At 41.0% G+C, this 25,713-nt stretch overlaps 1 protein-coding gene across 6 annotated transcripts in view; it reads left to right on the top strand.

Annotated features, from left to right (window-relative positions):
• The window catches only part of EXD2 (exonuclease 3'-5' domain containing 2), a 51,261-nt gene that overhangs the window by 13,439 nt on the left and 12,109 nt on the right, over nt 1–25,713 (top strand). For 3 of the 6 annotated variants that reach the window (XM_003901972.5, XM_003901969.4, XM_009211812.2), the window contains exons 2-4: nt 4,854–5,233; nt 23,614–23,870; nt 25,270–25,396. In XM_003901972.5, the coding sequence (XP_003902021.1) occupies nt 4,901–5,233; nt 23,614–23,870; nt 25,270–25,396 (717 nt within the window). In that variant the 5' untranslated portion in view covers nt 4,854–4,900. Of the gene's footprint in view, nt 1–3,863; nt 4,513–4,853; nt 5,234–23,613; nt 23,871–25,269; nt 25,397–25,713 lie in introns of those variants that run through there. The other 3 variants (XM_009211810.2, XM_009211811.4, XM_003901974.3) reach the window with 3 other exon arrangements.

Here is a 25,713-nt window from a genome sequence, read left to right as displayed (position 1 = left end):
AAAAAACTTAAGAATGACATTTTGTTTCACTCATGAGATTTGGTGAGGCATTGAAAAGCTTGGATCCCAGAGTAAACTGTTATCAAAGTTTGATTTTTTTCTGGCTCCCAGCCCAGTAGTGAACCATATTACTTCCTTATAACGTCGAGGCTCGATAAGGGGAAAAACTTTTTTTCATTTGAATAAACAGAATGTTGTAATCTGGTGATTGAATTAGAGACATTTATCATACAAATGTTAACATATAATACCTTGAGCTGAATTTCATTCATTCAGTAACTATTTACTGAGTATCATCAACTCTGTGCTGAGTCACCGGGGATATGGTGGTAACAAAGCCAGTTAAGGCTCCTGTTCTCATGGACAGACAATGAATGAACCAGCAGTCATGCATTCATCAGTCAGGCCAACAGGCTGTTTCCAGATTTTGGCTGTTACAAACAAGTAACTGCTATGAACATTCTTATATGAGTCTTTTTATGAATAGATTTAATTTATCCAGCTTGGGACTCAGAGAATAGTACAAAATCTGGCCCTTTTCATACATTCCAAATCTTTATTCCATGAATGTTGGAGTTTCTCAGTCCATTTGCCATGTCTCTGCTTTGTTGTGTATTCTTTCTGTTTTAAAAAAAAATTTAGCAAAGATGGGATCTCATTATGTTGCCCAGGTTGGTCTTGAACTCCTGGGCTCAAGTGATCCTCCCACCTCCGCCTTCCAAAGTATTGAGATTACAGGTGTGAGCCACCATGTCTGGCCTCTGTATGTTTTCTACCTCTTTATCTGTCCACTACATTCTGGTGACTTCCTCAGATTTTTTTCTTCAATTCGTTAACTCTCTCTGTATGTGTGGTCTACATTTTAACTTGTCTATTGAGTATTGAGTTTTAAAAAATTTTTAATAACTATTTTTCATATCTAGAATTGTACATTTTTTGTCTTTGTTTTGGTTATTATTTTCATTAATATCTCTGAATATTCTTTAAAGTCCTTTTCAGATCTCAGGTATGGAAATATTTGACGACTCTGTGCACTATTTTTGTCGGCTTTAGGGTTTTGTTTTGTTGTGATTCATTGTGAGCCCCTTCGAGGGACTGATCTTCCATGGTAGTCCTGTATGTTTCCTACGTGGAGTGAGTGGGGTGTGTGTGTGTGTTGTGATTGACTGTGCCTGGTTCCAATAGAATTTACCAGTTCTGCACCAGTTTAAATTCAGTTTATTGGCTTAGGTTACCCTTTTATGAGGATAATGTGAACTTGAACCTTGTTTCTGCTTGAGCCATAGAGAAGTGTAGGCTTGAAGATTTGTCTTTTATTTTTTAATTAATTTTTTATTTTTATTTGTTTTTTGAGACATAGTTTCACTCTGTTGCCCAGGTTGGAGCGCAGTGGCTGGATCTTGGCTCACTACAATCTCCACCTCCCAGGTTCTAGTAATTCTCATGCCTCAGCCTCTGGAGTAGCTGGGATTACAGGCGTGCACCACCACACCTGGCTAATTTTTGTATTTTTAGTAGAGAGATGGGGTTTCACCGTGTTGGCCAGGCTGATCTCAAACTCCTGGGCTCAAGCTGTGCACCCGCCTTGGCCTCCCAAAGTGCTGGGATTACAGGTGTGAGCCACCGCACCCAGCTGAGGATTTGTCCTCTTTCGAGGGATTCTGTTCATGCCTTTAGCCTGGGGCAGGTGGCTTGCCCGGGCCAAGGTGGGCAAATACTTATGGTTTGTGGATAGTGTGGCACTCTCCTGGATTCCAGCTGTGTCCTGGGCCTGTGGCCTAGAGTTCTGCCTCTGGGTTGCTGATAAACTCCAGCGCTGGGTCTGATATGAGTTCTGGTCTCTGCCCAGCTTCATCTCCCACCTACCCACTTATTTTTTTTTTTGAGACAGCGTCTCTGTCACCCAGGCTGGAGTGCAGTGGGTGCAGTGGCACACCATCAGAGCTCCCCGTAGCCTTGACCTCCTCAGCTCAAGCTATCCTCCCACCTCAGCCCTCTAAGTCGCTGATACTTCAGGCATGTGCCACCGCACCCAGCTAATTTTTTGTATTTTTGGTATAGACGGGGTTTCACCATGTTTCCCAGGCTGGTCTCAAACTCCTAGGCTCAAGCAGTCCACCTGCCTTGGCCTGCCAAAGTGCTGGGATTACAGGCATGAGCCACTGCACTCAACCTTCCACCCACTTTGGGTTTCCTCTTCCTTTTCTGGCACCTGATGATATCTTTCTTTCTTTTGGGGGCTTAACTGTGTATTACTTTTTTTTTTTTTTTTTTTTTTTTGAGACGGAGTCTCGCTCTGTCTCCCAGGCTGGAGTGCAGTGGCCGGATCTCAGCTCACTGCAAGCTCCGCCTCCCGGGTCCACGCCATTCTCCTGCCTCAGCCTCCCGAGTAGCTGGGACTACAGGCGCTCGCCACCTCACCCGGCTAGTTTTTTTTTTTTTTGTATTTTTTAGTAGAGACGGGGTTTCACCGTGTTAGCCAGGATGGTCTCGATCTCCTGACCTCATGATCCACGCGTCTCGGCCTCCCAAAGTGCTGGGATTACAGGCTTGAGCCACCGCGCCCGGCCTGTGTATTACATTTTTATCTTTTCAGTGGCTTCTCCAGCATTTGCATTGGTTAGAGTGGAAAAGGGAAGGACTTTTATGTCTTCTCAGATTACTTTAATCAGAAGTTTCTCTGCACAAGTTATTTAATCTCATTAAGCCTCAGTTTCCTCTTCAATAAAAGCACTGGAGAAAATAACATATGAAATTCTTAGCACAGTTTCTGGAATAAAGTAAATGTTTTTAAAACAGCATAGCTATTACCACTTTTCATTATTACTGTAATAATTGCTGTGATTCAGTTTTTCTTCTCTAATACTCACATATCTATATAGGCATAATTATAATCCAGAAGTTGTTGTAAATACGAAATTTTTTTTGGCCCAGTGCAGTGGCTCACACCTGTAATCACAGCACTTTGGGAGGCTGAGGCTGGTGAATCACTTGAGGTCAGGAGTTCAAGACCAGCCTGGCCAACATGGTGAAACCCTGTCTCTACTAAAAATATGCAAATTAGCTGGATGTGGTGGCACACCCCTGTAGTCACAGCTGCTTGGGGGGCTGAGGCAGGAAAATCGCTTGAACCTGGGAGGCAGAGACTACAGTGAGCCAAGATCACGCCACTGTACTCAGACTGCAGTGAGCCGAGATCACACCACTGTACTCAGGTCTGGGCAACAGAGCGAGACTCCCTCCAATTAAAAAAAAATTTTTTTTTATTATTGATGAAATTTTTAAAAAGTAATAAAAACCATACACATTCAGTGGGTAACCTTCAGCCATAGAGAAGTGTAGGCAGGGTGCAGCTGATTGCTCTGTCTTTGGGCAATTTAGCTTTTAGGCCAGAGGCCACGGATGGGTAGCCTGGTGCCTAGTGTGTTTTTGTTTGGCTGGCACAATATTTTTTAAAACTGTAAATTTATTGCCAGCATTTTAAAATGGTGGCATTTCATATAAAATTCAGATTCCTGACTTCTCTTAAATAAGCAAAGTATTTGACCACTCTGGGCCTTCTTTCTGCACAGGGTCATCAGCTTGTGCCGAATGGTTGCTGCCCCATGTTTTCTCCCTGGCCCTGAGACCAAAGGCCATTTACTTTTTTTGTTTTTTGAGACAGAGTCTTACTCTCATTGTCCAGGCTAGAGTGCAGTGGTGTAGTTTCGGCTCACTGAAACCTCCACCTCCCAAGTTCCAGTGATTCTCCTGCCTCAGCTTCCTGAGTAGCTGGGATTACAGGTGCCTACCACCACGCCTGGCTAATTTTTGTAATTTTAGTAGAGATGGGGTTTCACCATATTAGCCAGGCTGCTCTCAAACTCCTATCTCAAGTGATCCACCTACCTCGGCCTCCAAAAGTCCTGGGATTACAGGCATGAGCCACCACACCTGGCCAGGCCACTTACTATTTACTGTTGCACTTCTACTGTTATTTTAATAGTACAGAAATAGTGCTGTATACTCATTTCTTTCTCACATATAGGAAAACAGAAACTACATGGAGAAAGCCACATGTTATAGAAAAATGAAAAAGGGACTATTTTGTGGCTTGCTTTATTTATTTACATTAACCTGCCTGGCGCTGTGAACACTTCAGTTTGCAACCTCCTTCTATGCATCTTGGATATCTCTCTAAGTTCTACCTTTTTCTTTTTCTTTCCTTATCCTTTCTCTTTTATATCCCCCTGCCTTACCCTACGATAACCGAATCAGTTTCTATGAAGAACTACTGAGCCTTCTGGAGCAACAGAAAGTGTTGACTCAAGCCTGTTTCCTCCACTCCCTCGCTGCCCCACCTTCCAGAGAAGTCAAAAAAATCTCCCTACCAACTGACTGAGGATTACATTTTTTTTTAATTGAGAAGCAAAAGTTTTCCTTCAACTGTTAGGTGATCAAAGGTTTAAAATGCAAAATACTTTGAAGAAGATCCATTAACTAAAAAATTCATTCATTAATCAGCAGTTAGAGGTGAGAGTCTAGCTTATTGGTTTTTTTTTTTTTTCCTAGATCACACTTCATTGTGCAGATAGCCTGTTGTTTTGATTGATATGATTTTATGTCATTAAGAGAGCCCTAGGGAACTGTCAGAGGGCAGGGAGATTTCCTGGGGTGAGGATGGAGATAGAGATGGAATACAGAGATTATAAAGATGAAGAAATTAAACTATTATACTATTTCACGTGGAAATTTATAGCAGTTCTTTTAGTTTGTGGGCACGGATATTGTAAATGGGACTTTTTTAGAGGAAAACTTTTTATGTAAAGGTTTATATTCTGTATATAAATGTATTTTTGCCATTTGTTTTGCAGATTGTGGGATTAGTGATATGCTTTTCTAAAGAGTAGAAAAGTCGAAGATGTCTAGACAGAATTTTGTGGCTTTGACAGTGACTACCCTTCTGGGTGTGGCTATAGGGGGGTTTGTCCTCTGGAAAGGCATCCAGCGCCGCCGAAGGAGTAAAACGAGCCCTGTGACCCCACAGCCACAGCAGAAAGTGCTGGGCAGTAGAGAGCTGCCCCCTCCAGAAGATGATCAGCTGCACTCCAGTGCCCCCAGATCCTCGTGGGAGGAACAGATCCTTAAAGCAAAGGTGGTGACGGTGTCTCAGGAGGCAGAGTGGGATCAAATCGAGCCCTTGCTTAGAAGTGAATTAGAAGATTTTCCAGTACTTGGAATTGACTGTGAGTGGGTAAGTTAAAAAGCAAACGTTAAAAAAACAAAAACAAAAACAAAAAAACAACTTCTGCTTTTCCAGCTGGGACCTTGGACAGTCAAGTAGAAAATAAGGTTAAAGGAGAATGAATTAGCTTGTTCTCAACTTGCTTGTAAGCAGATTTTAGCAGAGAAAACGAAGCTGCTGTTCCTCTCAGGATGGGGGAGTACTTACAATTATGGATTCTGGAGTCAAACCTATATGAATTCTATTTTCCCCACTTATTCTGTGAACTTGGGCAAGCTATTTAGCCTCTCTGAGTCTTTGGTTGGTTGGTTGGTTGTAATAGGAACATCATGGTACTTACTTCCAGTGGCTTTTCTAAGGGTTCAAATAACCCCTAGAAAGGATTCAGCACAGTGTTAACATGTAGTAGTAAGTGTTCATGAAATATTAGCCACAGTTAATATTTGTAGTAGCATTTTCATTAGGATGCCATGGAGAAAATAAGGAAGTCTATTTAAATGGAAATTATTACTTAGGATTTTAAAAGATAACAGTTAACATTTGAAACATCATTTACTCTAAGCCATGTACTGTATGTTTTGCTTGCATCATCTCATTTAATTTTCACAGTATGGGCATAACTTGGAGATATTGCAGGTTCGATGTTAGACCATGGCAATAAAGCAAATGTTGCAATAAAGTGAGTCACATGAGTTTTTTGGTTTACTAGTGCATATAAAAGTTATGCTTATGCTGAGTGTGGTGGTGGCTCGTGACTGTAATCCCAGCACTTTGGTAGGCTAAGGTGGGGAAAATCAGTTGAGGCCAGGAGTTTAATACCAGTCAGCCAGGTCAGCATAGCAAGACCCCATCTGTACAAAAAGAGAAATTAGCCAGGTGTGGTGACACCCACCTGTAGTCCCAGCAACTTGGACTGAGGCAGGAGGATTGCTTGAGCCCAGGAGGTTGAAGCTGTAGTGAGCTATGAACACATCACTGCACTTCAGCTTGAGTGACAGAGGGAGATCCTATCTCAGGGGGAAAAAAAAAAGTTATATTTGTACTATACTATAGTTTATTAAGTGTGCATTAACATTATATCTTTAAAAAGTACATACTTAAATAGTTTATTGCTAAAAATTGTTAAAAATTATCTGAGCCTTCAGCAAGTTGTAATCTTTTTGCTGGTGGAGGGTCTTGGCTTGATACTGATGGCTGCTGACTGATCAGGTTAGTGATTGCTAAAGGTTGGAGTGCCCGTGACAGTTTCTTAAAATAAGACAACAAAGAAGTTTGCCACATTGATTGACTCTTCTTTCATGAAAGATTTTTCTCTACTATGTGATGCTATTTGATAGCATTTTACCCACAGTAGAACTTCTTTCGAAATTGGAGTCAGTCCTCTGAAACCCTGCCATTGCTTTATCAACTAAGTTTATGGAATATTCTAAATCTTTTCTTGTCATTTCAGCAGTGTTCACAGCATCTTTACCAGGAGTAGATGCCATCTCAAGAAACCACTTTCTTTACTCATCCACAAAAAGCAACTCTTCATCTGTTAAAGTTTTATCATGAGATTGCAGCAGTTTAATAACATCTTCAGTCTCCACCCCTAATTCTCTTTATCTTGCTCTATCCAGGAAATGTAATTAAGAGTCCCTAAGCAGGCCGGGCGCAGTGGCTCAAGCCTGTAATCCCAGCACTTTGGGAGGCCGAGATGGGTGGATCACGAGGTCAGGAGATCGAGACCATCCTGGCTAACGCAGTGAAACCCCGTCTCTACTAAAAAAAAAAATACAAAAAACTAGCCTGGCAAGGTGGCGGGCGCCTGTAGTCCCAGCTACTCGGGAGGCTGAGGCAGGAGAATGGCGCAAACCCGGGAGGCAGAGCTTGCAGTGAGCTGAGATCCAGCCACTGCACTCCAGCCTGGGCGACAGAGCGAGACTCCGTCTCAAAAAAAAAGAGTCCCTAAGCAGAATGGCTCCGCAAAATCAGTTCACAGGTTGGTAGAAGAGGCTACTAGATGCCAACACTGTGATGACCAAAAAGAGAACACCTGACAGTGTGGGAAAAGCTTTGTAGTCACAAAAGCCCTTATACCACAGCTACTGAGGGTGTTTCTTTATATCAGCAATAGTAGTAGTAGTTTACACCAATGACCTTGGGCCATCAAGAAAGGATCAGTGATTTTAATCTGTTCTGTATAAAAAGTTACATCATTTTAGAACTGTTTACATCAGCAACAATAAAAGAAAACAGGGTTTAAGTGGTAAGCTTTAGCAGATTAGGAAAATTCACATGTGCCAAGCACCTGGATTATTCCAACTAAACAATGTATAACTTGAGCAACAACAGGGTAGACTGAAGTGAATAGTAATTGATCTAATAATACACTTTAATGGCTGGGTGTGGTGGCTCACGCCTGTAATCCCAGCACTTTGGGAGGCCGAGGCGGGCGGATCATGAGGTCAGGAGATCGAGACCATCCTGGCTAACACGGTGAAACTCTGTCTTTACTAAACATATAAAAAAATTAGCCGGGCGTGGTGGTGGGCGCCTGTAGTCTCAGCTGCTCGGGAGGCTGAGACAGGAGAATGGCGTGAACTTGCAGTGAGCTGAGATCGCGCCACTGCACTCCAGCATGGGCAACAAAGCAAGACTCTGTCTCAAAATAATAATAATAATAATAATAAAATAAAATTTAAAAAACCACTTTAATTACTATAGCAGAGGCATAGATAAAGTGGCAAATAATCTAACCCCCACCTCATTTTGACTTTTGATGTGTATTAAACTCAGGTTGAATGCCACATTTCCCTTTAGGTATGACTGCATTTTCCTGATTGCTGTCATAAAAAACTCAATGAAAAAGTCATTCATGGCTTCTTTCCTTGTAAAAATAAGATAGAATACATTTAAGAGATGAATAGAAAACAAAAATAGGCTGGGTGCGGTGGCACACACCTGTAATCCTAGCACTTTGGGAGGCCGAGGCGGGCAATCACTTGAGGTCAGGAGCTCAAGACCAGCCTGGCAAACATGGTGAAACCCCCCCGCTGTCTACTAAAAAGACAAAAATTAGGTAGGCCTGGTCGCAGGCGCCTGTAATCCTAGTTACTTGGGAGGCTGAGGCAGGAGAATCGCTTGAGCCCAGGAGGTGGAGGTTGCAGTGAGCTGAGATCCCGCCACTGCAGTCCAACCTGAGCGACAGAGCAAGTGAGACCCTGTCTCAAAAAAAGAAAAAACGAAAACAAAAATAAAAGGAAAAATCATCCATTCATGCTCTATTTATTCTCCATTCCTGTTTTGCTTTTTCATTCACTTTTATGTAAATGCTTATTCGATTATTAGTTTTGTTCTTCGTTGTTGTTTTTAGAGACAGGGTGGTGTCACTCTGTTTCCCAGGCTGCAGTGCAGTGGTACTATCATAGCTCACTGCAACCTCGAACTCCTGGGCTCAAATGATCCTTCTGTCTCAGCCTCCCAAGTAGCTAGGACTGTAGGTGTGTGCCACCACTGTCACTTGGTTCCAATGGTTGTTGATTTTTTTTTTTTTTTTTTTTTTTTTGAGACAAGGTCTTACTCTGTCACCCAGGCTGGACTGCAGTGGTGGGATTTTGGCTCCCTTTAGCCTTGACCTGCCTGAGGTCAGATGATTGTCCCACCTCAGCCTCCCGAGTAGCTGGAACTATAGGTGTGCGCCACCGCACCTGGCTAATTTTTTTTGTATTTTTCGTAGAGATGGGGTTTTGCCGTGTGGTTCAGGCTGGTCTCAAACTCCTGGACTCAAGCAATCCATTTGCCTTGGTCCCAGAAAGTGCTGAGATTACAGGCGTGAGCGGCCGTGCCTGGCCTATGTTCTTGCTTTATAGTCAATATTTGTTTAGATTTACCAAAGTGTTTACCTTCCTGTATTCTTCTCCTTTTTTTTTTTTTTTCTTTTTTTTTTTTTTGTTGACAGGGTCTCACTCTTTTGCCCAGGCTGGAATGCAGTTGTTCGATCACAACAAACTGCAGCCTTAACCTCCCAGGCCCAAGTGATCCTCCCTCCTCAGCCTCCTGAGTAGCTGGGATTACAGGTGTGAGCCACCACACCCCATCTCTTTTTCATAGAGACAGGATTTTGCTGTGTTGCCCAGGCTGGTCCCAAACTCCTAGGCTCAAGTGATTCTCCTGCCCTGGCCTCCCAAAGTGTGCTGGGGTTACAGGTGTGCGTGAGCTAACATGCTGGGCCTTTTTTTTTTTTTTTTTTAAGAGATGAGGTCTTGCTCTTCCGTGCAGTTGTGTGATCATGGCTCACTGCAGCCTCAGACTCCTGGGCTCAAGTGATCCTCCTGCCTCAGCCTCCTGAGTAACTGGGACTACAGGCATGTGCCACTGCACCTGGCTAATTTTTTTTTTTTTTGTAGAAATGGGGTCTTGTGTTGCCCTGGCTGGTCTTCAACTCCTGGCCTCAAGTGATCCTCTCACTTGGTCCTCCTGCAAGCATAAGCCACTGCACCCAGCTGTATTTACCTTTTTCTTTTATTTTTTGAGACAGAGTCTCGCTCTGTCACCAAGGCTGGAGTACAGTAGCATGATCTTGGCTCACTTTTCCTCCCGGGTTCAAGTGATTCTCCTGCCTCAGTCTCCTGAGTAGCTGGGACTACAGCACGCCACCACGCCTATCTAATTTTTTGTATTTTTAGTAGAGACAGGGTTTCACCGTGTTAGCCAGGATGGTCTTGATCTCCTGACCTTGTATTTACCTTTTTCTTTGCTCACCTTTTCTTATATCTCTGACCTTCTTTTGGGGATCATCTTCCTTAAAATCATTCTTTAATAGTTTAGGGCCCATTGATAATGAACTTTGTCATTTTGAAAATGTCCTTATTTTGATTTTAATCTTAAAGAGATTTTCTCTGGGTGTAAAGTTCTGGCTTGGCAGTTTATCATTTTCAAGATAGTATTCCATTGCTTTCTGGCTTCCATTATTGCTGCTGAAGATAACTTGTCAGTCTATATATCTTGATTCTTTGTCAGTAATGTAATTTATTCGTATCTCTTCTTAAGATCTTCTCTTTGGGTTTTTGGTTCTGAAGATTCACTATGATGAGTCTAGGTGTTTTATTTCTAGCTTGGGATTCAGAAAAATATCTGGATAATAGGACTGATACGTTTTATCAATTTAAAATTTCTCTTTGAAGATTGTCTTTATCCTTTCTTCTTTCTTGCTGGATTTTTTTTTTTTTTTTTTTTTTTTTTTTTTTGAGACGGAGTCTTGCTGTTTCGCCCAGGCTGGAGTGCAGTGGTGTGATCTCTACTCACTGCAAACTCCGCCTCTCGGGTTCACACCATTCTCCTGCCTCAGCCTCCCGAGTAGCTGGGACGACAGGCGCCCACCGCCATGCCCGGCTATTTTTTTGTATTTTTTTATTAGAGACAGGGTTTCACCATGGTCTCGATCTCCTGACCTTGTGATCCGCCTGCCTCGGCCTCCCAAAGTGCTGGGATTACAGGCGGGAGCCACCGTGTCCAGCCTCTTGCTGGAATTTAATATTTAACATATCTTAGTCCCTCTAGATTCATTGTATACAATTTCTTCTGGTCTCTTTTACAATTCCCTTTTTCTTTATTTGGCTTTGTCTAATCTGTTTAACCTGCCCCTGAGTCTTTTTTTAGACTTTTTTATTGTGAAATATAACACATCAAGAAAAGTGCCTGGAACAAAAATAAACACTGAATGATTTATGTAAAGAGAACAGCTGTGTAACTAGAAACTAGGTCAAGAAACACAAGATTGCTAGGACTCCAGAAGCTCCCGTTGTGCCCCCTTGCAATCATTGTCCCCTCACTGCCCTCTAAGAGTTACCATTATCCTGTCTCATGGTATTTACTTTCTTGTTTTCTTTATACTTCTACTACTTAGGCATGCCTCCCTAAGCACTGTAGTTTAATTTTATCTGTTTTTTAAATTTAGTATAAATGAATCATCGAGTATGTGCTCTTTTTTGGTCTGGCTTCTTTTTCCAAACATTGTGAGATTTACCTGTGTTGTGTGTGACTATGATTTGTTGCCATATAGTATTCCATGGTATAAATATACCATGACTTATTTTTCCATTCTATTACTGGACATATATACACATATGTATCTATATATATACACACGCACATATATGTATCTATATATATACACATATGTGTGTATATATAGTGTATATGTAATATATAGTATATATAGAGGGTATATGTATATATACACGTGTGTGTGTGTGTGTGTGTATAGAGTAAATATAATACAATATAGGCCAGGCATGGTGGCTCACACCTGTAATCCCAGCACTTTGGGAGGCCGAGGCAGGTGAATCACCTGAACCTGAGGTCAGGAGTTCAAGACCAGCCTGGCCAACATGGTGAAACCCCATCTCTACTAAAAACACAAAAATTAGCCAGGTGTGGTGGCGCATACAGGTATAATTCCGGTTACTCGGGAGGCTGAGGCAGGAGAATCGCTGGAACCCAGGAGGCAGAGGTTGCGGTGAGCTGAGATTGTGCCACTGCACTCCAGCCTGGGTGACAGAGTGAGACTCCATCTCAAAAAAAAAAAAAATGTGTATATATATGTGTTTGTGTGTGTGTGTGTGTGTGTATATAATACAATATATCATTTACATTTGGGGGCTCTTGCAAAGAATGGTGCAACTGAACATTTACATTCATTATTGGGCATATGTGTCTATGAGTGGAGTTCTGGGTCATGGAGTTTGTGTGTGTGTGCATGTGCACGCACAACTTTAACTTTTATAAATGATGCCAAACTGTTTACCAAGATCTTTTTATGAATTTACCTTCCCATCAGTAGCATATGAATGATCCCATTGTTTCCAGCTGTTTTGAGAAGTGATTATACTAATTTAACCTCCCTACATATGAAAAATGCCTTTGTTTTACATCCTTGTCCACATGTGGTACTGTCACATTTTAAAATTTTATCCATTCTGTTGGGCTTGTAGTAATAGTTCACTATTATTTTAATTTGCATATTCCTGATTACTAATGAAATTGAACATCTTTTTGTATTTTATTGGTCATTTAGATATCCTTTATGAAGTGTCCGTTCAAGTCTCTTGCCTCATTTTCTTTTTTTTTTCTTGCCTCATTTTCTATCGAGTTATCTTTATAGAAGTTCTTTATATATTCTGCATATGAACCCTCTGGGAGTTAAATTTATGTTGTAAACGTTTTCTCCCATTCCGTGAATTGCCTTTACATTCTTTTAATGTTTTCTTTTGATAAACAAGATCTGTGTAGTAAAGTTTATCAGGTCTTTTCTTATACACAGTCATGAACATATTCTCCCCACGTTATTTTCTTGGAGTTTTATGGTTTTAACCTTGGCAGTTCAGATTTACAATCCACCTGAAATTGATTTTTTAGGTATGTTTGTATATGATGTGCAGTAGGGTTAAGTTTAATTTTTTCTCCCAAAGGGATAGCCAATCTGCCTAGAATCACAGATTGAAAAGATAAACCTTTCCTGATTGCTCTGCAATGCCACTTTATCACAAAAGGAGTGTCTGTATGTGTCTAGATCTGTTTTTGTCTTCTTGATTGTCTATTTTTCTATTCTCCCACCAATTATTATATATTTTTTTATTTACCTTTGCTTTAAAATAACTCTGGATATCTGGGACAGCAAGACCTGCCATCTTGTTCTTTTCCCACAATATCTTGGATAATCTTGATACTCTACGTTTTCTTTTGTGAGATGGAGTCTCACTCTGTCACCCGAACTGGAGTGCAGTAGCACGATCTCAGCTCACTGCAGCCTCCACCTCCTCCATTCAAGCCATTCTCCTGCCTCAGCCACCCGAGTAGCTGGGACAATAGGTGCCTGCTACCACACCTGGCTTGCATTTTCTTATACGTTTTAGAATCAATTTTCAGGTCCTATAAAATTTTCTTGAAATTTTAATTGAGATTGTATTGTATAGATAAGTTTGTAGGGAACTGACTCCTTTATATTATTGAAGGGTTTTTAAAAATTGACATGAAATTGTATGTATTATATATAATGTTTCATGCATATATACATTGTGGGATAATTAAATCTAGCTAACAAATGCATTACTTCACATAGTTATCATTTTTTAATGATGAGAACACTTAGCATACACTGTCTTTGCATTTTAGTAATACAATATATCATCATTAACTATAGTCACCATGCTGTACACCAGATCTCTTGAACTCATTCTTCCTATATAACTGTAATTATATATTCTTGATCAACATTTTCTCATCCTCCTCTCCTCCCAACCATCCTAGCCTGTGGTAACTACTATTCTACTCTACTTCTATGAGATCAACTCTTTTATTTTTTATTTTTGTTTTTTAGAGACATGTTCTCGCTCTGTCACCCAGGCTAGAGTGTAGTGGCGTGATCATAACTCACTACAGCATTGAGGTCCTAGGCTCAATCAGTCCTGCCTTACCCTCCCAAGTAGCTAGGACTACAGGCACACACTACTACAACTGGCTAATTCTTTTTTTTTTTTAAGAGATGAGGTCTTACTATGATTCTTAGGCTAGTATTGAATTTCTGGCCTCAAGTGATCCTTCCACCTCAGCCTTCCGAGTAGCTGGGATTACAGAAGGGAGCTACAATGCCCACCAAGATCAACTTTTTTAGATTCCACATATGAGAGAGCTCATGCAGTATTTATCCTTCTGTGCCTGGCTTATTTCAGTTAACAACATAATGTCTTCCAGGTTTAGCCATGTTGTCACAAATGACAAGATTTCATTATTTTTTATGGACAAATAGTATTCCATTTTAGAGAGAAAGATATATATATATATCACATTTTCTTTATCCATTTGTCGGTTGATGAACACTTAAGTTGATTCTATATCTTGGCTATTATGAATGGTGCTGCAGTAAACATGGGTGTGCAACTATCTCTTTGACGTACTAATTTTATTTCACTTGAGTATATATCCAGTAGTAGAATTGCTAGACCACAATATTGAGTTTTTGAATCTAAGTATTTGTTTAGACCTTTAGTTTCTCTTAATAATGTATTTATAGTTTTCTGTGATTTTTAAATTTAAGTATAAATGGAGATTTTAAACATTTTTCTGTTTCTGGTACATGGAAATGCAATTGAGTTTTACATATTTCTCTTGTATTAAGGAACCTTTCTAAACTCACTTATTCTAATTACTTGTAGATTCTTTTGGATTTCTATATAGATTATTATCTTTGAAAATGACAATGTTATTTCTTTCCCGTCCTTGACATTTTTTCTTTCTTTTCTTGCCTTGTTGTACCTGGCTAGGATCACAGTACAGCGTTCAGTAGATGTGGTGATAGTGGACATCCTTGACTTATTCCCTAACTCAAAATGACAGCTTTTAACATTTCACCTTGAAGTATAATATCTGCAGTAGGTTTGTAGATCCCTTTATCAGATTAAATATGTTCATTTCTACTCTTGGTTTGCTAAGAGTTTTTTTTTTTTTTTAAATCATGAACAGTTGGTGAATTTAATCAAATTTTTCTGCATTTCTTGAGATAATTATGTATCTTTTCTCCTTTATTCTGTTATTGTGTTGAAATACATTGATTTTTGAATTCCTGGGATAAATCCAACTGGACCATGATGTCTTATTCTTTTTATACATTGCTAAGTTCATTTTGCTAATGTATTTTAGAGGATTTAAAACAAAATCTTTATGAGTCATATTGGCCTATAATTTGTCTTTCTTAAAATTGCCTTGTCAGGCTATGTATGTATTTATTTATTTTTGAGACGAAGTCTCGCTCTTTCACCCAGACTGCAGTACAGTGGCACGATCTTGGCTCACTGCAACCTCTGATTCCCAGGTTCATGAGATTCTCATGCCTCAGCCTCCCGAGTAGCTGGGATTGCAGATGTGTACCACCACACCCAGCTAATTTTTGTATTTTTAGTAGAGACAGGGTTGCACCATGTTGGCCAGGCTGGTCTCAAACTCTTGACCTCAGGTGATTCGCCTGCCTTGGCCTCCCAAAGTGCTGGGATTACAGGCATGAGCCTCTGCACCCGGCATTTTTTTTTTTTTTTTTAAAGAGACAGAGTTGGGCTGGGTACAGTGGCTCACTCCTGTAATCCCAGCACTTTGGGAGGCTGAGGCAGGTGGATCACAAAGTCAGGAGTTTGAGACCAGCCTGGCCAACATGGCGAAATCCCGTCTCTTCTAAAAATACAAAAATTAGCCGGGATTGCTGGCGGATGCCTGTAATCCCAGCTACTGGGGAGGCTGAGGCAGGAGAATTGCTTGAAACCTGAAGGCAGAGGTTGCAGTGAGCCAAGATTGCGCCACTGCACTCCAGCCTGGTCAACAAGAGTGAAACTCTTTTTTAATCAATCAGTCAATCAATAAGAGATAGAGTTGTCCTTTTCCCTAGGTTGGAGTGCAGTGGCTCAGTCATAGCTCACTGCAGCCTCAAATTCCTGGGCTCAAGCGATCCTCCCACCTCAGCCTCACAGGTAGCTGGGACTACAGGTACACACCACCACACCTGGCTAATTTTTTTATTTTTTTGTGGAGATGGGGGTCTCGCTGTGTTGCCCAGGCTGGTGTCAAACTCCTGAGCTCAAGCAGTCCTCCTGCCTCAGCCTCCAAAAGTGCTGGGATTATAGGTGTGAGCCACTGTGGTTGGCCATTGTCAGGCTTTGATTTAAAAAAGTTATGCTAGCTTCATACAACAAATTAGGGGTGTTTCCTATTTTTATGTTCTCTGAAAGAGTTTGTGTAAGATTGTCTTTCTTTTTTACTTAAATGTTTAGTTAGAATCTACTGGTGAAGCCATCTGGAGTTTTCTTTTAAGGGACTTTTTGAATTATGGATATAATTTCTTGAATCATTATGGAGCTATTCATATTTTATATTAATGTCTCAGTTTTGATAAATTATTTATTTCATCTATCATCTAAATATGTTATCTTTTAAAATGTTTAATTATTGGCATAAACCAAGCATAGTGGCTCATGCCTGTAATCCCACCACTGTGGGAGGCTGAGGCGGGAGGATCATACTTCAGGCTAGGAGTATGAGACCAGCCTGGGCAACACAATGAAAATCTGTCTTTACAAAAAATTTTAAAAATTAGCCTGGCATGGTGGTGTGAATCTGTAGTCCCAGATACTCAGGAAGCTAAGGTGGTAGGATGGCTTGGGCCCAGGAGTCCAAGGCTGCAGTGAGCTATGATCACGCCACTGCACTACAGCCTGGGCAACAGAGTGAGACCATGTCTCCCCCTCCAAAAAAAAGTATTGACTGGCTGGGCGAGGTGGCTCATGCCTATAATCCCAGCACTTTGGGAGGCCAAGCAGGTGGATCACGAGGTCAGGAGTTCAAGATCAGCCTGGCCAACGTGGTGAAATGCCATCTCTACTGAGGATACAAAAAAAATAAAAAATAAAAAAGCCAGGCGTTGTGGTGCACACCTGTAATCCCAGCTACTTGGGAGGCTGAGGCAGGAGAATCGCTTGAACCCGGAGGCAGAGGTTGCAGTGAGCCGAGATTGTGCCATTTCACTCCAGCCTGGGTGACAGGGTGAGACTCTGTCTCAAAAAAAAAAAAATTTTTTTGGCATATGTTTGTTTATGATATCCTCTGACAATTTTTTCCCCGTTTGGTAGATATCTAGGAATGTCTCTTTTTCATTCCTGACTTTGCTTACTTGTGCTTCTTTCTTTTTTCTTGATAATCCCTTCCATGGGTTTATCAATTTTATTAGTGTTTTCAAATAACCAGCTTTTTACTTTGTTGATCTTCTTTATATTTGTGGTTAATTGATTTCTGCTCTTATTTCTATTGTTTCTTTCCTTCTGTTCTCTTGGGTATGATTTCTTATTCATTATTCTTCAACCAACTTTAGTCTGACATCTTTCCATATTACTCCACTGAAACTGATCAAGTTGATGGCTTTCTTGTTTTCTAGTCCAGTGGACACTTATTTGGACTCATTATTCTTGCTCCCAAAAGCATCACACTCACATTCTTCTGTCTCCTATCTTGTTTTACCTGATATCTAAATATTGAAATGGATCAGGCTTGGTCTCTTCTGTATCCACCCCAGATATTACAAACTCAGATGCCTACAAGAGCCAAACAGATTCCGTAAATGAATGATAGAGAGTTATTGTTTGCATTTTTTAATACATAGGAATATTCTCAAATTCATAAGGAAATATATTACTTTTCATTTTTTCTTTAAACATAAGGCCTCTAGGGTCTTTCATTTTTGTGGTTTTACTAGCAGCATAGATCCTGAGAAATATTTCTTTGTATTAGAAAAATGGTTGTGTACAAATATGATGGGAAGTGGAAGATGACAGTTGGCTTCAGTTGAAAAGACATCCTGGTGAATTAGAGAATTCATGCCTCATATAAATGAGAAAGCTGCCATATAGTTCAAGCCAACTGTTATTGGATTGTCCAGTTCTTTAAAAAGAAACTTGGAGTATGGATTTTTTAAAATGTGACTCTACTAATTTTAAAATTCTGGCATAAGTTTTTAAATACTTGGAGATCAAAAATAATATTATAATAAAAGCATGTCTGTGAGTCAGCAGATGGATCCGTGGGCCACTAATTTATGTCTTCTAATTTACATTCCTTTCCTGTATTCTCATCTAATTGTATGGCTTTAAATACCATTGATATGGTGATTACTCTCAAAATCAGAATGCCAATCTTTCATATCCACCTGCCTACTTGACATCTCTCCTTGAATGTCTAATAGTCATCTCAACCTTAACATGTTCCTAACAGAACTCATTCTTGATTTTTCTTCCCAAACTTGTTATCCCTAGTCTTCCCCACCTTTAAGATTAAAATCAGTGAGACATTCTTCTCTCTGAGGGTTGTCCAACAGGATGGTGATATGATTGAAAGTCAGAGATAAACAGACAGTTATAATATGTTAAATTTCTTTAATGGCAAAATATATGCAAATTCAAAGAAGTGGTTATACAAAGCAGGAAATAACACAGCATGCTATCTCAAAGAGGTATAGGTTTCTTTGAGTTACCTATAATGAGGTGTAACTGTGGATAAATCACCAGTACAAAATGAGTATCCTGCCATGTTTTAGAAGCTATTATTGCCCTTCTCCTGAGGCAGGTGGAGACATTAAATACCTTTTTGGTCTTCTGACTCCTGCCTGGTCCTTTCTGGAGACTCTGGCTACATATTTCCTTGCATAACAGGTACAAATAATTGATGCAATAAAGGTTGAGCAAGGTGATTTTCCCAAAACCATCATCCTGTAGACCCAGTGTATTAGTCTATTCTTGCCCTGCTGTAAAGAAATACCTGAGACTGGGTAATTTATAAAGAAAAGAGGTTTAATTGGCTGTACAGGAAGCATGGCAGCATCTGCTTCTGGGGAGGCCTCCAGGAGATTTTACTCATGGTGGAACGCAAAGCGGGAACAGGTGCCTTACATGGAAGGAGCAGGACCAAGATGGCGGGGAGGTGCCACACACTTTTCTTTTTTTCTTTTTTCTTTTTTTTTTTGGGACAGGGTCTCACTCTATCACCTAGGTTGGAGTGCAGTGGCGTGATCTTGGCTTACTGCACTCTCCACCTCCCAGCCTCAAGTGATTCTCCCACCTCGGCCTCTGGAGTAGCTGGGACTACAGGCGCACACCACCATACCCATCCCCATGTGGTCCAGGCTGGTATCAAACTCCTGGACTTAAGCGATCCGCCAATCTTGGCCTCCCAAAGTGCTGGGATTATAGGCATGAGCCAGCACACCCAGCCACCACACATTTTTAAACAACCGTTATCTTGAGAACTTACTCAGTATGCAGTACCAACGGGGAAGGGTGCTAAAGCATTTATAAGAACTCCATCTCATGATCCAGTCATCTCCCACCAGGCTCTACCTCCAACATTGGGGATTAGAATTCAACATGAGATTTGGGTGGGGACACAGATCCAAACTATATCACATCCCTACTACCTCCTGAGTCTAAGTTTCAAGTATCTCTCACCTGGACTATTGCAAATCTTCCCCTGACCGGCCTCCCGCTTTGACTCTTGCACATGTAGCAATCCTTTCTCTGTACAGTAACTAACAAAAATGCAGATCAGATTGTGTCAGTCCTCTGCCCAAAATCTTTCAATTGCTTAGAGTAAAATGCAGATGGCCAGGTGCAGTGGCTCACGCCTGTTATCTCAGCACGTTGGGAGGCCAAGGCGAGTAGATCACGAGGTCAAGAGATCGAGACCATCCTGGCCAACATGGTGAAACCCCATATGTACTAAAAATACAAAAATTACCTGGGCGTGGTAGCAGGCACCTGAAGTCCCAGCTACTCAGGAGGCTGAGGCAGGAGAATCGCTTGAACCCGGGAGGTGGAGGTGGCAGTGAGCTGAGATCACACCACAGCACTCCAGCCTGGCAACAGAGTGAGACTCCGTCTCAGAAAAAAAAAAGAATAAAACGCAAATGTCTCAATTACCTACATGCTCTTAAGGTCTTACTTGCTGTAGCTTCTTTCAGCATCTCTGATTTTGTCTCCTCCTACTCTCTTCCCATCCTACTCTTACCAGCATCTAGCCACACTGGGCCTTAGTTCTGTTGCCTGAACAGGGTAAACTCATTCCTATCTCAAAACCCTGGCCTAAATTTAACTGATACATAAACTCCACAAACTAGGGGTGCTCATTAGTTAACCTGTTCCAGCCCAGAAGATGGTCCCATGTCATTCTTTGCTGCCTTCGTGAAGTCATTTGAAGAATCACAGGCCATTCCAGAAACTATTTTTTAAGAATGCTGTTTCGTTTTGTTGGTTTTTTTCTTTTAAGAATACTGAAGCCAAAATGGATTATGCCCTGGCTTCTGGAAGGAGGACTCTAACCCAGTGTTCTCTAAATGAATCACTGAAACAGCAGAGTGTTACAAATTCTATCTGTAATGATTGTTGGTATTACTCAGTTAAACTTTGTGTTTTGTGTATCTATAACACATTAATGCAGTAATATATGTGTGTAATTTATAAATATGTACTATATGTCTCAAACTTTTATATATGTTGACTAATTTTAAAAACCCTAGATTAAATAATGCTAATAAGACCACTGGATTAAATAATGCTAATGAAATTAAAACGTGTCTAATGAATAAAAACGTGTTTTTAATGATGTTGATAAGCCAGGGTTTCTTGTTTTCCATGAGTAGTGATGTCAGGGCAAAAAGACATTAGAAAGCAAAAGGGGGGAAATATGAGAAATAAAGACTAGGTATCTTATTCTTTAAGCTAAATTGACTGTCCTAGAACCATTATTCTTCCAATTATATATTCAATATAAGTTATGTAGCTAGAGGAATCATAAACATTTGGATTCCTAGTGAGAAAACTTTGATTATAGTATATTGGATCTTAAGCACAATCCAGAAACATTAAAGACAACTCAATTTACCTATCTATCTATTTATCTAGTTATTTGATGTATTTTATCTTTTTCTTTTCTTTTTACTCACCACTATATTAGCAAGGAAATCAATGTGTGGTAGACAATGAGACGTGACTGTAAAGAGGTACAAATATCCAACCTTAGAAATTTGTAGTGAGTTTTATGTCAAATTAGCAGTACTAGCTATTAGAAGTAGAGATTTATAGCTTTTTCTTGGAGAAAGCTGGTATCACAGAGGGAAGGAACTACTCATTAATTTTTAAAAAGGTGATTTGGTCACATCCAGATGAATTATTAGAGAACAGGAACCCCAGTAGTCGAGTTTTTTATAGGTGTTTTTAACCTTGGCGGAGCCCCAAGATATAGACAATGAGATCAAACTGGCATGCTTTCGTGTGAGGATACGGAAATAGCCCTCATTGGTAAAGCAGTGCCTAAGAAGGAAGCCTAAGTCTTTTGTGGTTAGATCATGGTTTTACTGCACCTTAGAAAAGAAGTTGAGGGCTAGAGGTATCTCACGACTGTCATCCCAGCACTTTGGGAGGCTGAGGTGGGTGGATCATTTGAGGTCAGGAGTTTGAGACCAGCCTGGCCAATAGGGTGAAACCCTGTCTCTACTAAAAATACAAAAATTAGCCAGGTGTGATGGCAGGTGCCTATAATCCCAGCTACTCGTGAGGCTGAGGCAGGAGAATCACTTGAACCCGGGAGGCAGAGGTTGCAGTTAGTTAAGATTGTGCTACTGTACTCCAGCCTGGGCAACAGGGCAAGACTTGGAAAAAAACTCCCCAATTTTTTTTTTTAACAGCAGTTCTTTTGTGATCTTGACTATTTCCTCTGTGTGATTTTGGTCACTTCAACTATGCAATGTCCCTCCTCTGATTAATTGTGACACTTTGCTTGAAACATTCCTTTGGCATTTACCATGTCATTTTCTGTGTGTGTGAGCTTGTGTTTATGTGTATCCATCCTGCTCTTCCTATAAGATTATAATTTCTTTAAATCAGCATGCTGTCTTCCATTACTTTGTATGCAACTGTGGCACTGCAGGCCCAGCAGGCAGCTAGCACAGTAGGGAGAGGACCACATTGCCCTAGAGCAGTTTCTCAGCCTCCTCGCTATTGACATTTTGGGCAGATGATTCTTTGTTTTAAGGGACTATTTTGTACATGTAGGATGTTTAGCAGCCTTCTGGCCTTTGCTTACTAGATGCCTATGTACTTCCTCCCCACTTGTGACAACCAAACATTTCTCCAGATATTGCCAAATGTCTCTTGGGGTACAAAATTACCCTCAGTTGAGAACTACTATTCTAGGGACTGGGAAATTTAGGTGATAGTGTGATAGTCCTAGCTTTGCCATGATCTCACCATATTTGGTCAAACTAATTCACCTATATTCCTCTCCTGACAAGTGAGAAGGATTGGAATTTATTGGGTGCTTAATCTGGGTTCTGTGGATAGCTTTAGGGAAACTTTAATCCCTTGAAAATGTATGTGAGTTTTGTGTATACGTTTTTCTAGGAATAACATCCTTAACTTTCAGCATTTTTTCAAAACGTTCTATGACCCCAAAAATATTAAGCCTCAGCCAGGTACAATGGCTCATGCCTGTAATCCCAGCACTTTGGAAGGCTGAGGCAGAAGGATCACTTGAGGTCAGGAGTTCGAGACCAGGGCAACATGGTGAAACTTCATCTCTACAAAAAATACAAAAATTAGCCGGGTATGGCTGTGCATGCCTATAATCCCAGCTACTCAGGAGGCTGAGGCAGGAGAATTCCCAGCACTTTGGAAGGCCGAGGCAGAAGGATCACTTGAGGTCAGGAGTTCGAGACCAGGACAACATGGTGAAACTTCATCTCTACAAAAAATACAAAAATTAGCCGGGCGTGGCTGTGCATGCCTGTAATCCCAGCTACTCGGGAGGCTGAGGCAGGAGAATTGCTTGAACCCGGGAGGCGGAGGTTGCAGTGAGCCAAGATTGAGCTGCTGCACTCAAGCCTGGGCGACAGACCCAGAGTCCGTCTCGAAAAAAGATTAAACCTTGATCACTTATTGTATAAAGCTTTTTGTATCTTTTAAGATTTAAAGGCCCTAACTTATGCTCAATATATATATATTTTTTTCTTTTTATGAACGCCATTTGTGACTAGAAAATGCTGAGAAAGCACTTTGTGCTACTGGTATTTATTATATTATCAAGTACCACTTATCTCCTACCTCTTTTTAAAAATTGGATCTTGAGTCAGTGATGATAAGGTAAATGACTAGAGTTACCTGCGTGTACATTAGAGAGGCTGGATAATGAAAAGAGGATGTTTATCTCTACTACTTAGCCTTTTTTCCTTAGCTGTTTGTTTTTTGTTTTTTTGTTTTTTGTTTTTTTTTGAGATGGAGTTTCACTCTTGTCTCCCAGGCTGGAGTGCAGTGGCGCAATCTCGGCTCACTGCAACCTCTGCCTCCTGGGTTCAAGTGGTTCTTCTGCCTCAGCTTCCCATGTAGCTGGGATTATAGGCATGTGCCACCACGCCCAGCTAATTTTTGTAGTTTTGGTAGAGTTGGGGTTACAACTCTACCAAAAATACCTGGGATTACAGGTATGAGCCACCATGCCCAGCCTCCTTAGCCTTGTAAAATCAGCATGTTCCATATGACTGCCAGTGTATGTCCCAGAGCTCCCCTGTGTCAGATGGTCACTGTTTATGGACCACTCGTATTTCAGGCCTTGGTGTTTGGGGTTCTCGGTAACCTTTGTTTAGGCTGCTGCTTCACAAAGTCCATTGCATTCGTTACTGTAGGCTTATGTGTAGATGCAAACCAAAACCTGGTCAGATGCTCCCTTTGGGAATTTAAGGATGTACCTCTTAGACTTTTTTGTCACAGTTATATGTTGTGCTTGCTGCTGTGCTAAGGTGTGAACCACAACCCTGTCTTCCTCTGTTGCAGGTAAATTTGGAAGGCAAAGCCAGCCCTCTGTCACTTCTACAAATGGCCTCCCCAAGTGGCCTCTGTGTCTTGATTCGCCTGCCTAAGCTAATCTGTGGAGGAAAAACACTACCGAGAACATTACTGAATATTTTGGCAGATGGCACCATTTTGAAAGTTGGAGTGGGATGCTCAGAAGATGCCAGCAAGCTTCTGCAGGATTATGGCCTTGTTGTTAGGGGGTGCCTGGACCTCCGATACCTAGCCATGCGGCAGAGGTGTGGTTTGTATGAATGCTGGGATTCCTGTAGCTGTGGGACAAATATTTTAGCCAGATTTGTAGATGCCTGGGAATCAGTAGTGAAACATGTGAAATTGTCTAGGAGCCTACAGGCTTCTAAGATGCATACGGAATTTGTGAGAAGACATTCCAACTTCTGTGAAACTCTGGTTACCTAGAATTAGTCTTTTTAGATCAAACATTACTGAGGTATCTCACAGCTACAGGCTAAAAGCTGGTGGTCCCATTGGCTAAATTATGGCTGCAAAGCGTTTTTGGTTTTCTTTTTTTCCCGTATGATATTTTTGGAACTTTTTATTTAAATCAAGAAGATTTAATGTAAAAATCTGTATTTCTGGCTTCTCTTGAAAAATTAGGTAATCTGACTACACTGAGTCTACAGTTCTAGATGGCAGCATTTGGCTGGGTAGCATATGTGCCCTTTAGATGAGCATGCTCTGTTCAGTTTGCCAGAGTCCCCACCACTTCCATTGTTACCCTGGCTCCTCCTGATAAGCCTTTGAGTTTACAGACCCTGCTTTAGGCCGAAAATGATGGTAGACCGGCCCTTATCTGGGAGGAAGAGAGATTTCCTTTAGAATTTTATTCCTATGGAAATTTGATTTCAGCTTGTCTTTTTGGGGCGGGGGGTCATAATTACCTCCTCATGTTTATGCACGGGTCCTCATTTATAACATCGTGGACTGAAACAGCCTCTTGCCCTGCCTGAAGTGACAGAGTCACTAAAAGGTTGGAGATTTGGTAAACTAAGAGAAGGCCTGATTAAAATCTGTGCTTACCACAATTTTTTAGTATAAAATGAAATTTTATTTTAGTTTGTTAATTTGGCTTATATAAAGCTCTTATAAGTGAAGTATAATTTTTTAAAGTAATACATTAAGATATTGCTGTAAAAATTAAAACTGTGAAAGTCTACGGAGTATAACAGTAAAAGCCTCCCTTCATCAGGCCCTCCTTTCTTTGGCAGCAGCTCCCCAGAGGTGCCACTGTCACTGTGTGCTGTTAGAGGCAGTGTGGATAGAGGCTAAAAGCTGACTTGGGAGCAGACTGCATGGGTAGGAGTCTCAGGGCTGCCACTTGCCACCTGTATGACCTTTGGCACAGTACTAAGCCTCTCTGTTCCTCAGTTTCCTCATCTGTAAAGTAGAGATGATAATGTAGCCACCTCTCGGGGTTGGTGTGAGTATTAAATGAGTTAAACTACAGAAAGGATTTATAAAGTGTTTCACAAGTAGATAAATTATCATTTTCTTTGATGTTTAGTGAGATTGAGTATGTTATCTCTGTTTATTGGCTATTTATATGTCTCTTTTGATTTTCTTGTTCATGTCCTTTGCCCATTTTTGATGCATGGTTTTATTCTTTCTTTCTTTTAGAAACAATTTGCTCTGTAATGGGCTTAGCCTGAAATCCCTCGCTGAGACTGTTTTGAACTTTCCCCTTGACAAGTCCCTTCTACTTCGTTGCAGCAACTGGGATGCTGAGACTCTTACAGAGGACCAGGTACTTCTTATCAGAGTAGTTGAAGAATGGAAGGTCATTGTTTCTGAAGTATAACTGTTTATAAAATTAAAATTCTCGGCCAGGCACAGCCGGGCGCGGTGACTCACACCTGTAATCCCAGCACTTTGGGAGGCCGAGGCAGGCAGATCACGAGGTCAGGAGATCGAGACCATCCTGGCTAACACGGTGAAACCCTGTCTCTACTAAAAATACAAAAAATTAGCCAGGCGTGGTGGCGGGTGCCTTTAGTCCCAGCTACTTGGAAGGCTGAGGCAGCAGAATGGCGTAAGTAAACCCAGGAGGCGGAGCTTGCAGTC

This window comes from Papio anubis, chromosome 7 (assembly GCF_008728515.1).
Source record: "Papio anubis isolate 15944 chromosome 7, Panubis1.0, whole genome shotgun sequence".
NCBI lineage: Eukaryota > Metazoa > Chordata > Mammalia > Primates > Cercopithecidae > Papio > Papio anubis.
The sequence above is the reverse complement of the archived record's forward strand: the minus strand, read 5'-3'. Positions and strand labels throughout refer to the sequence as shown.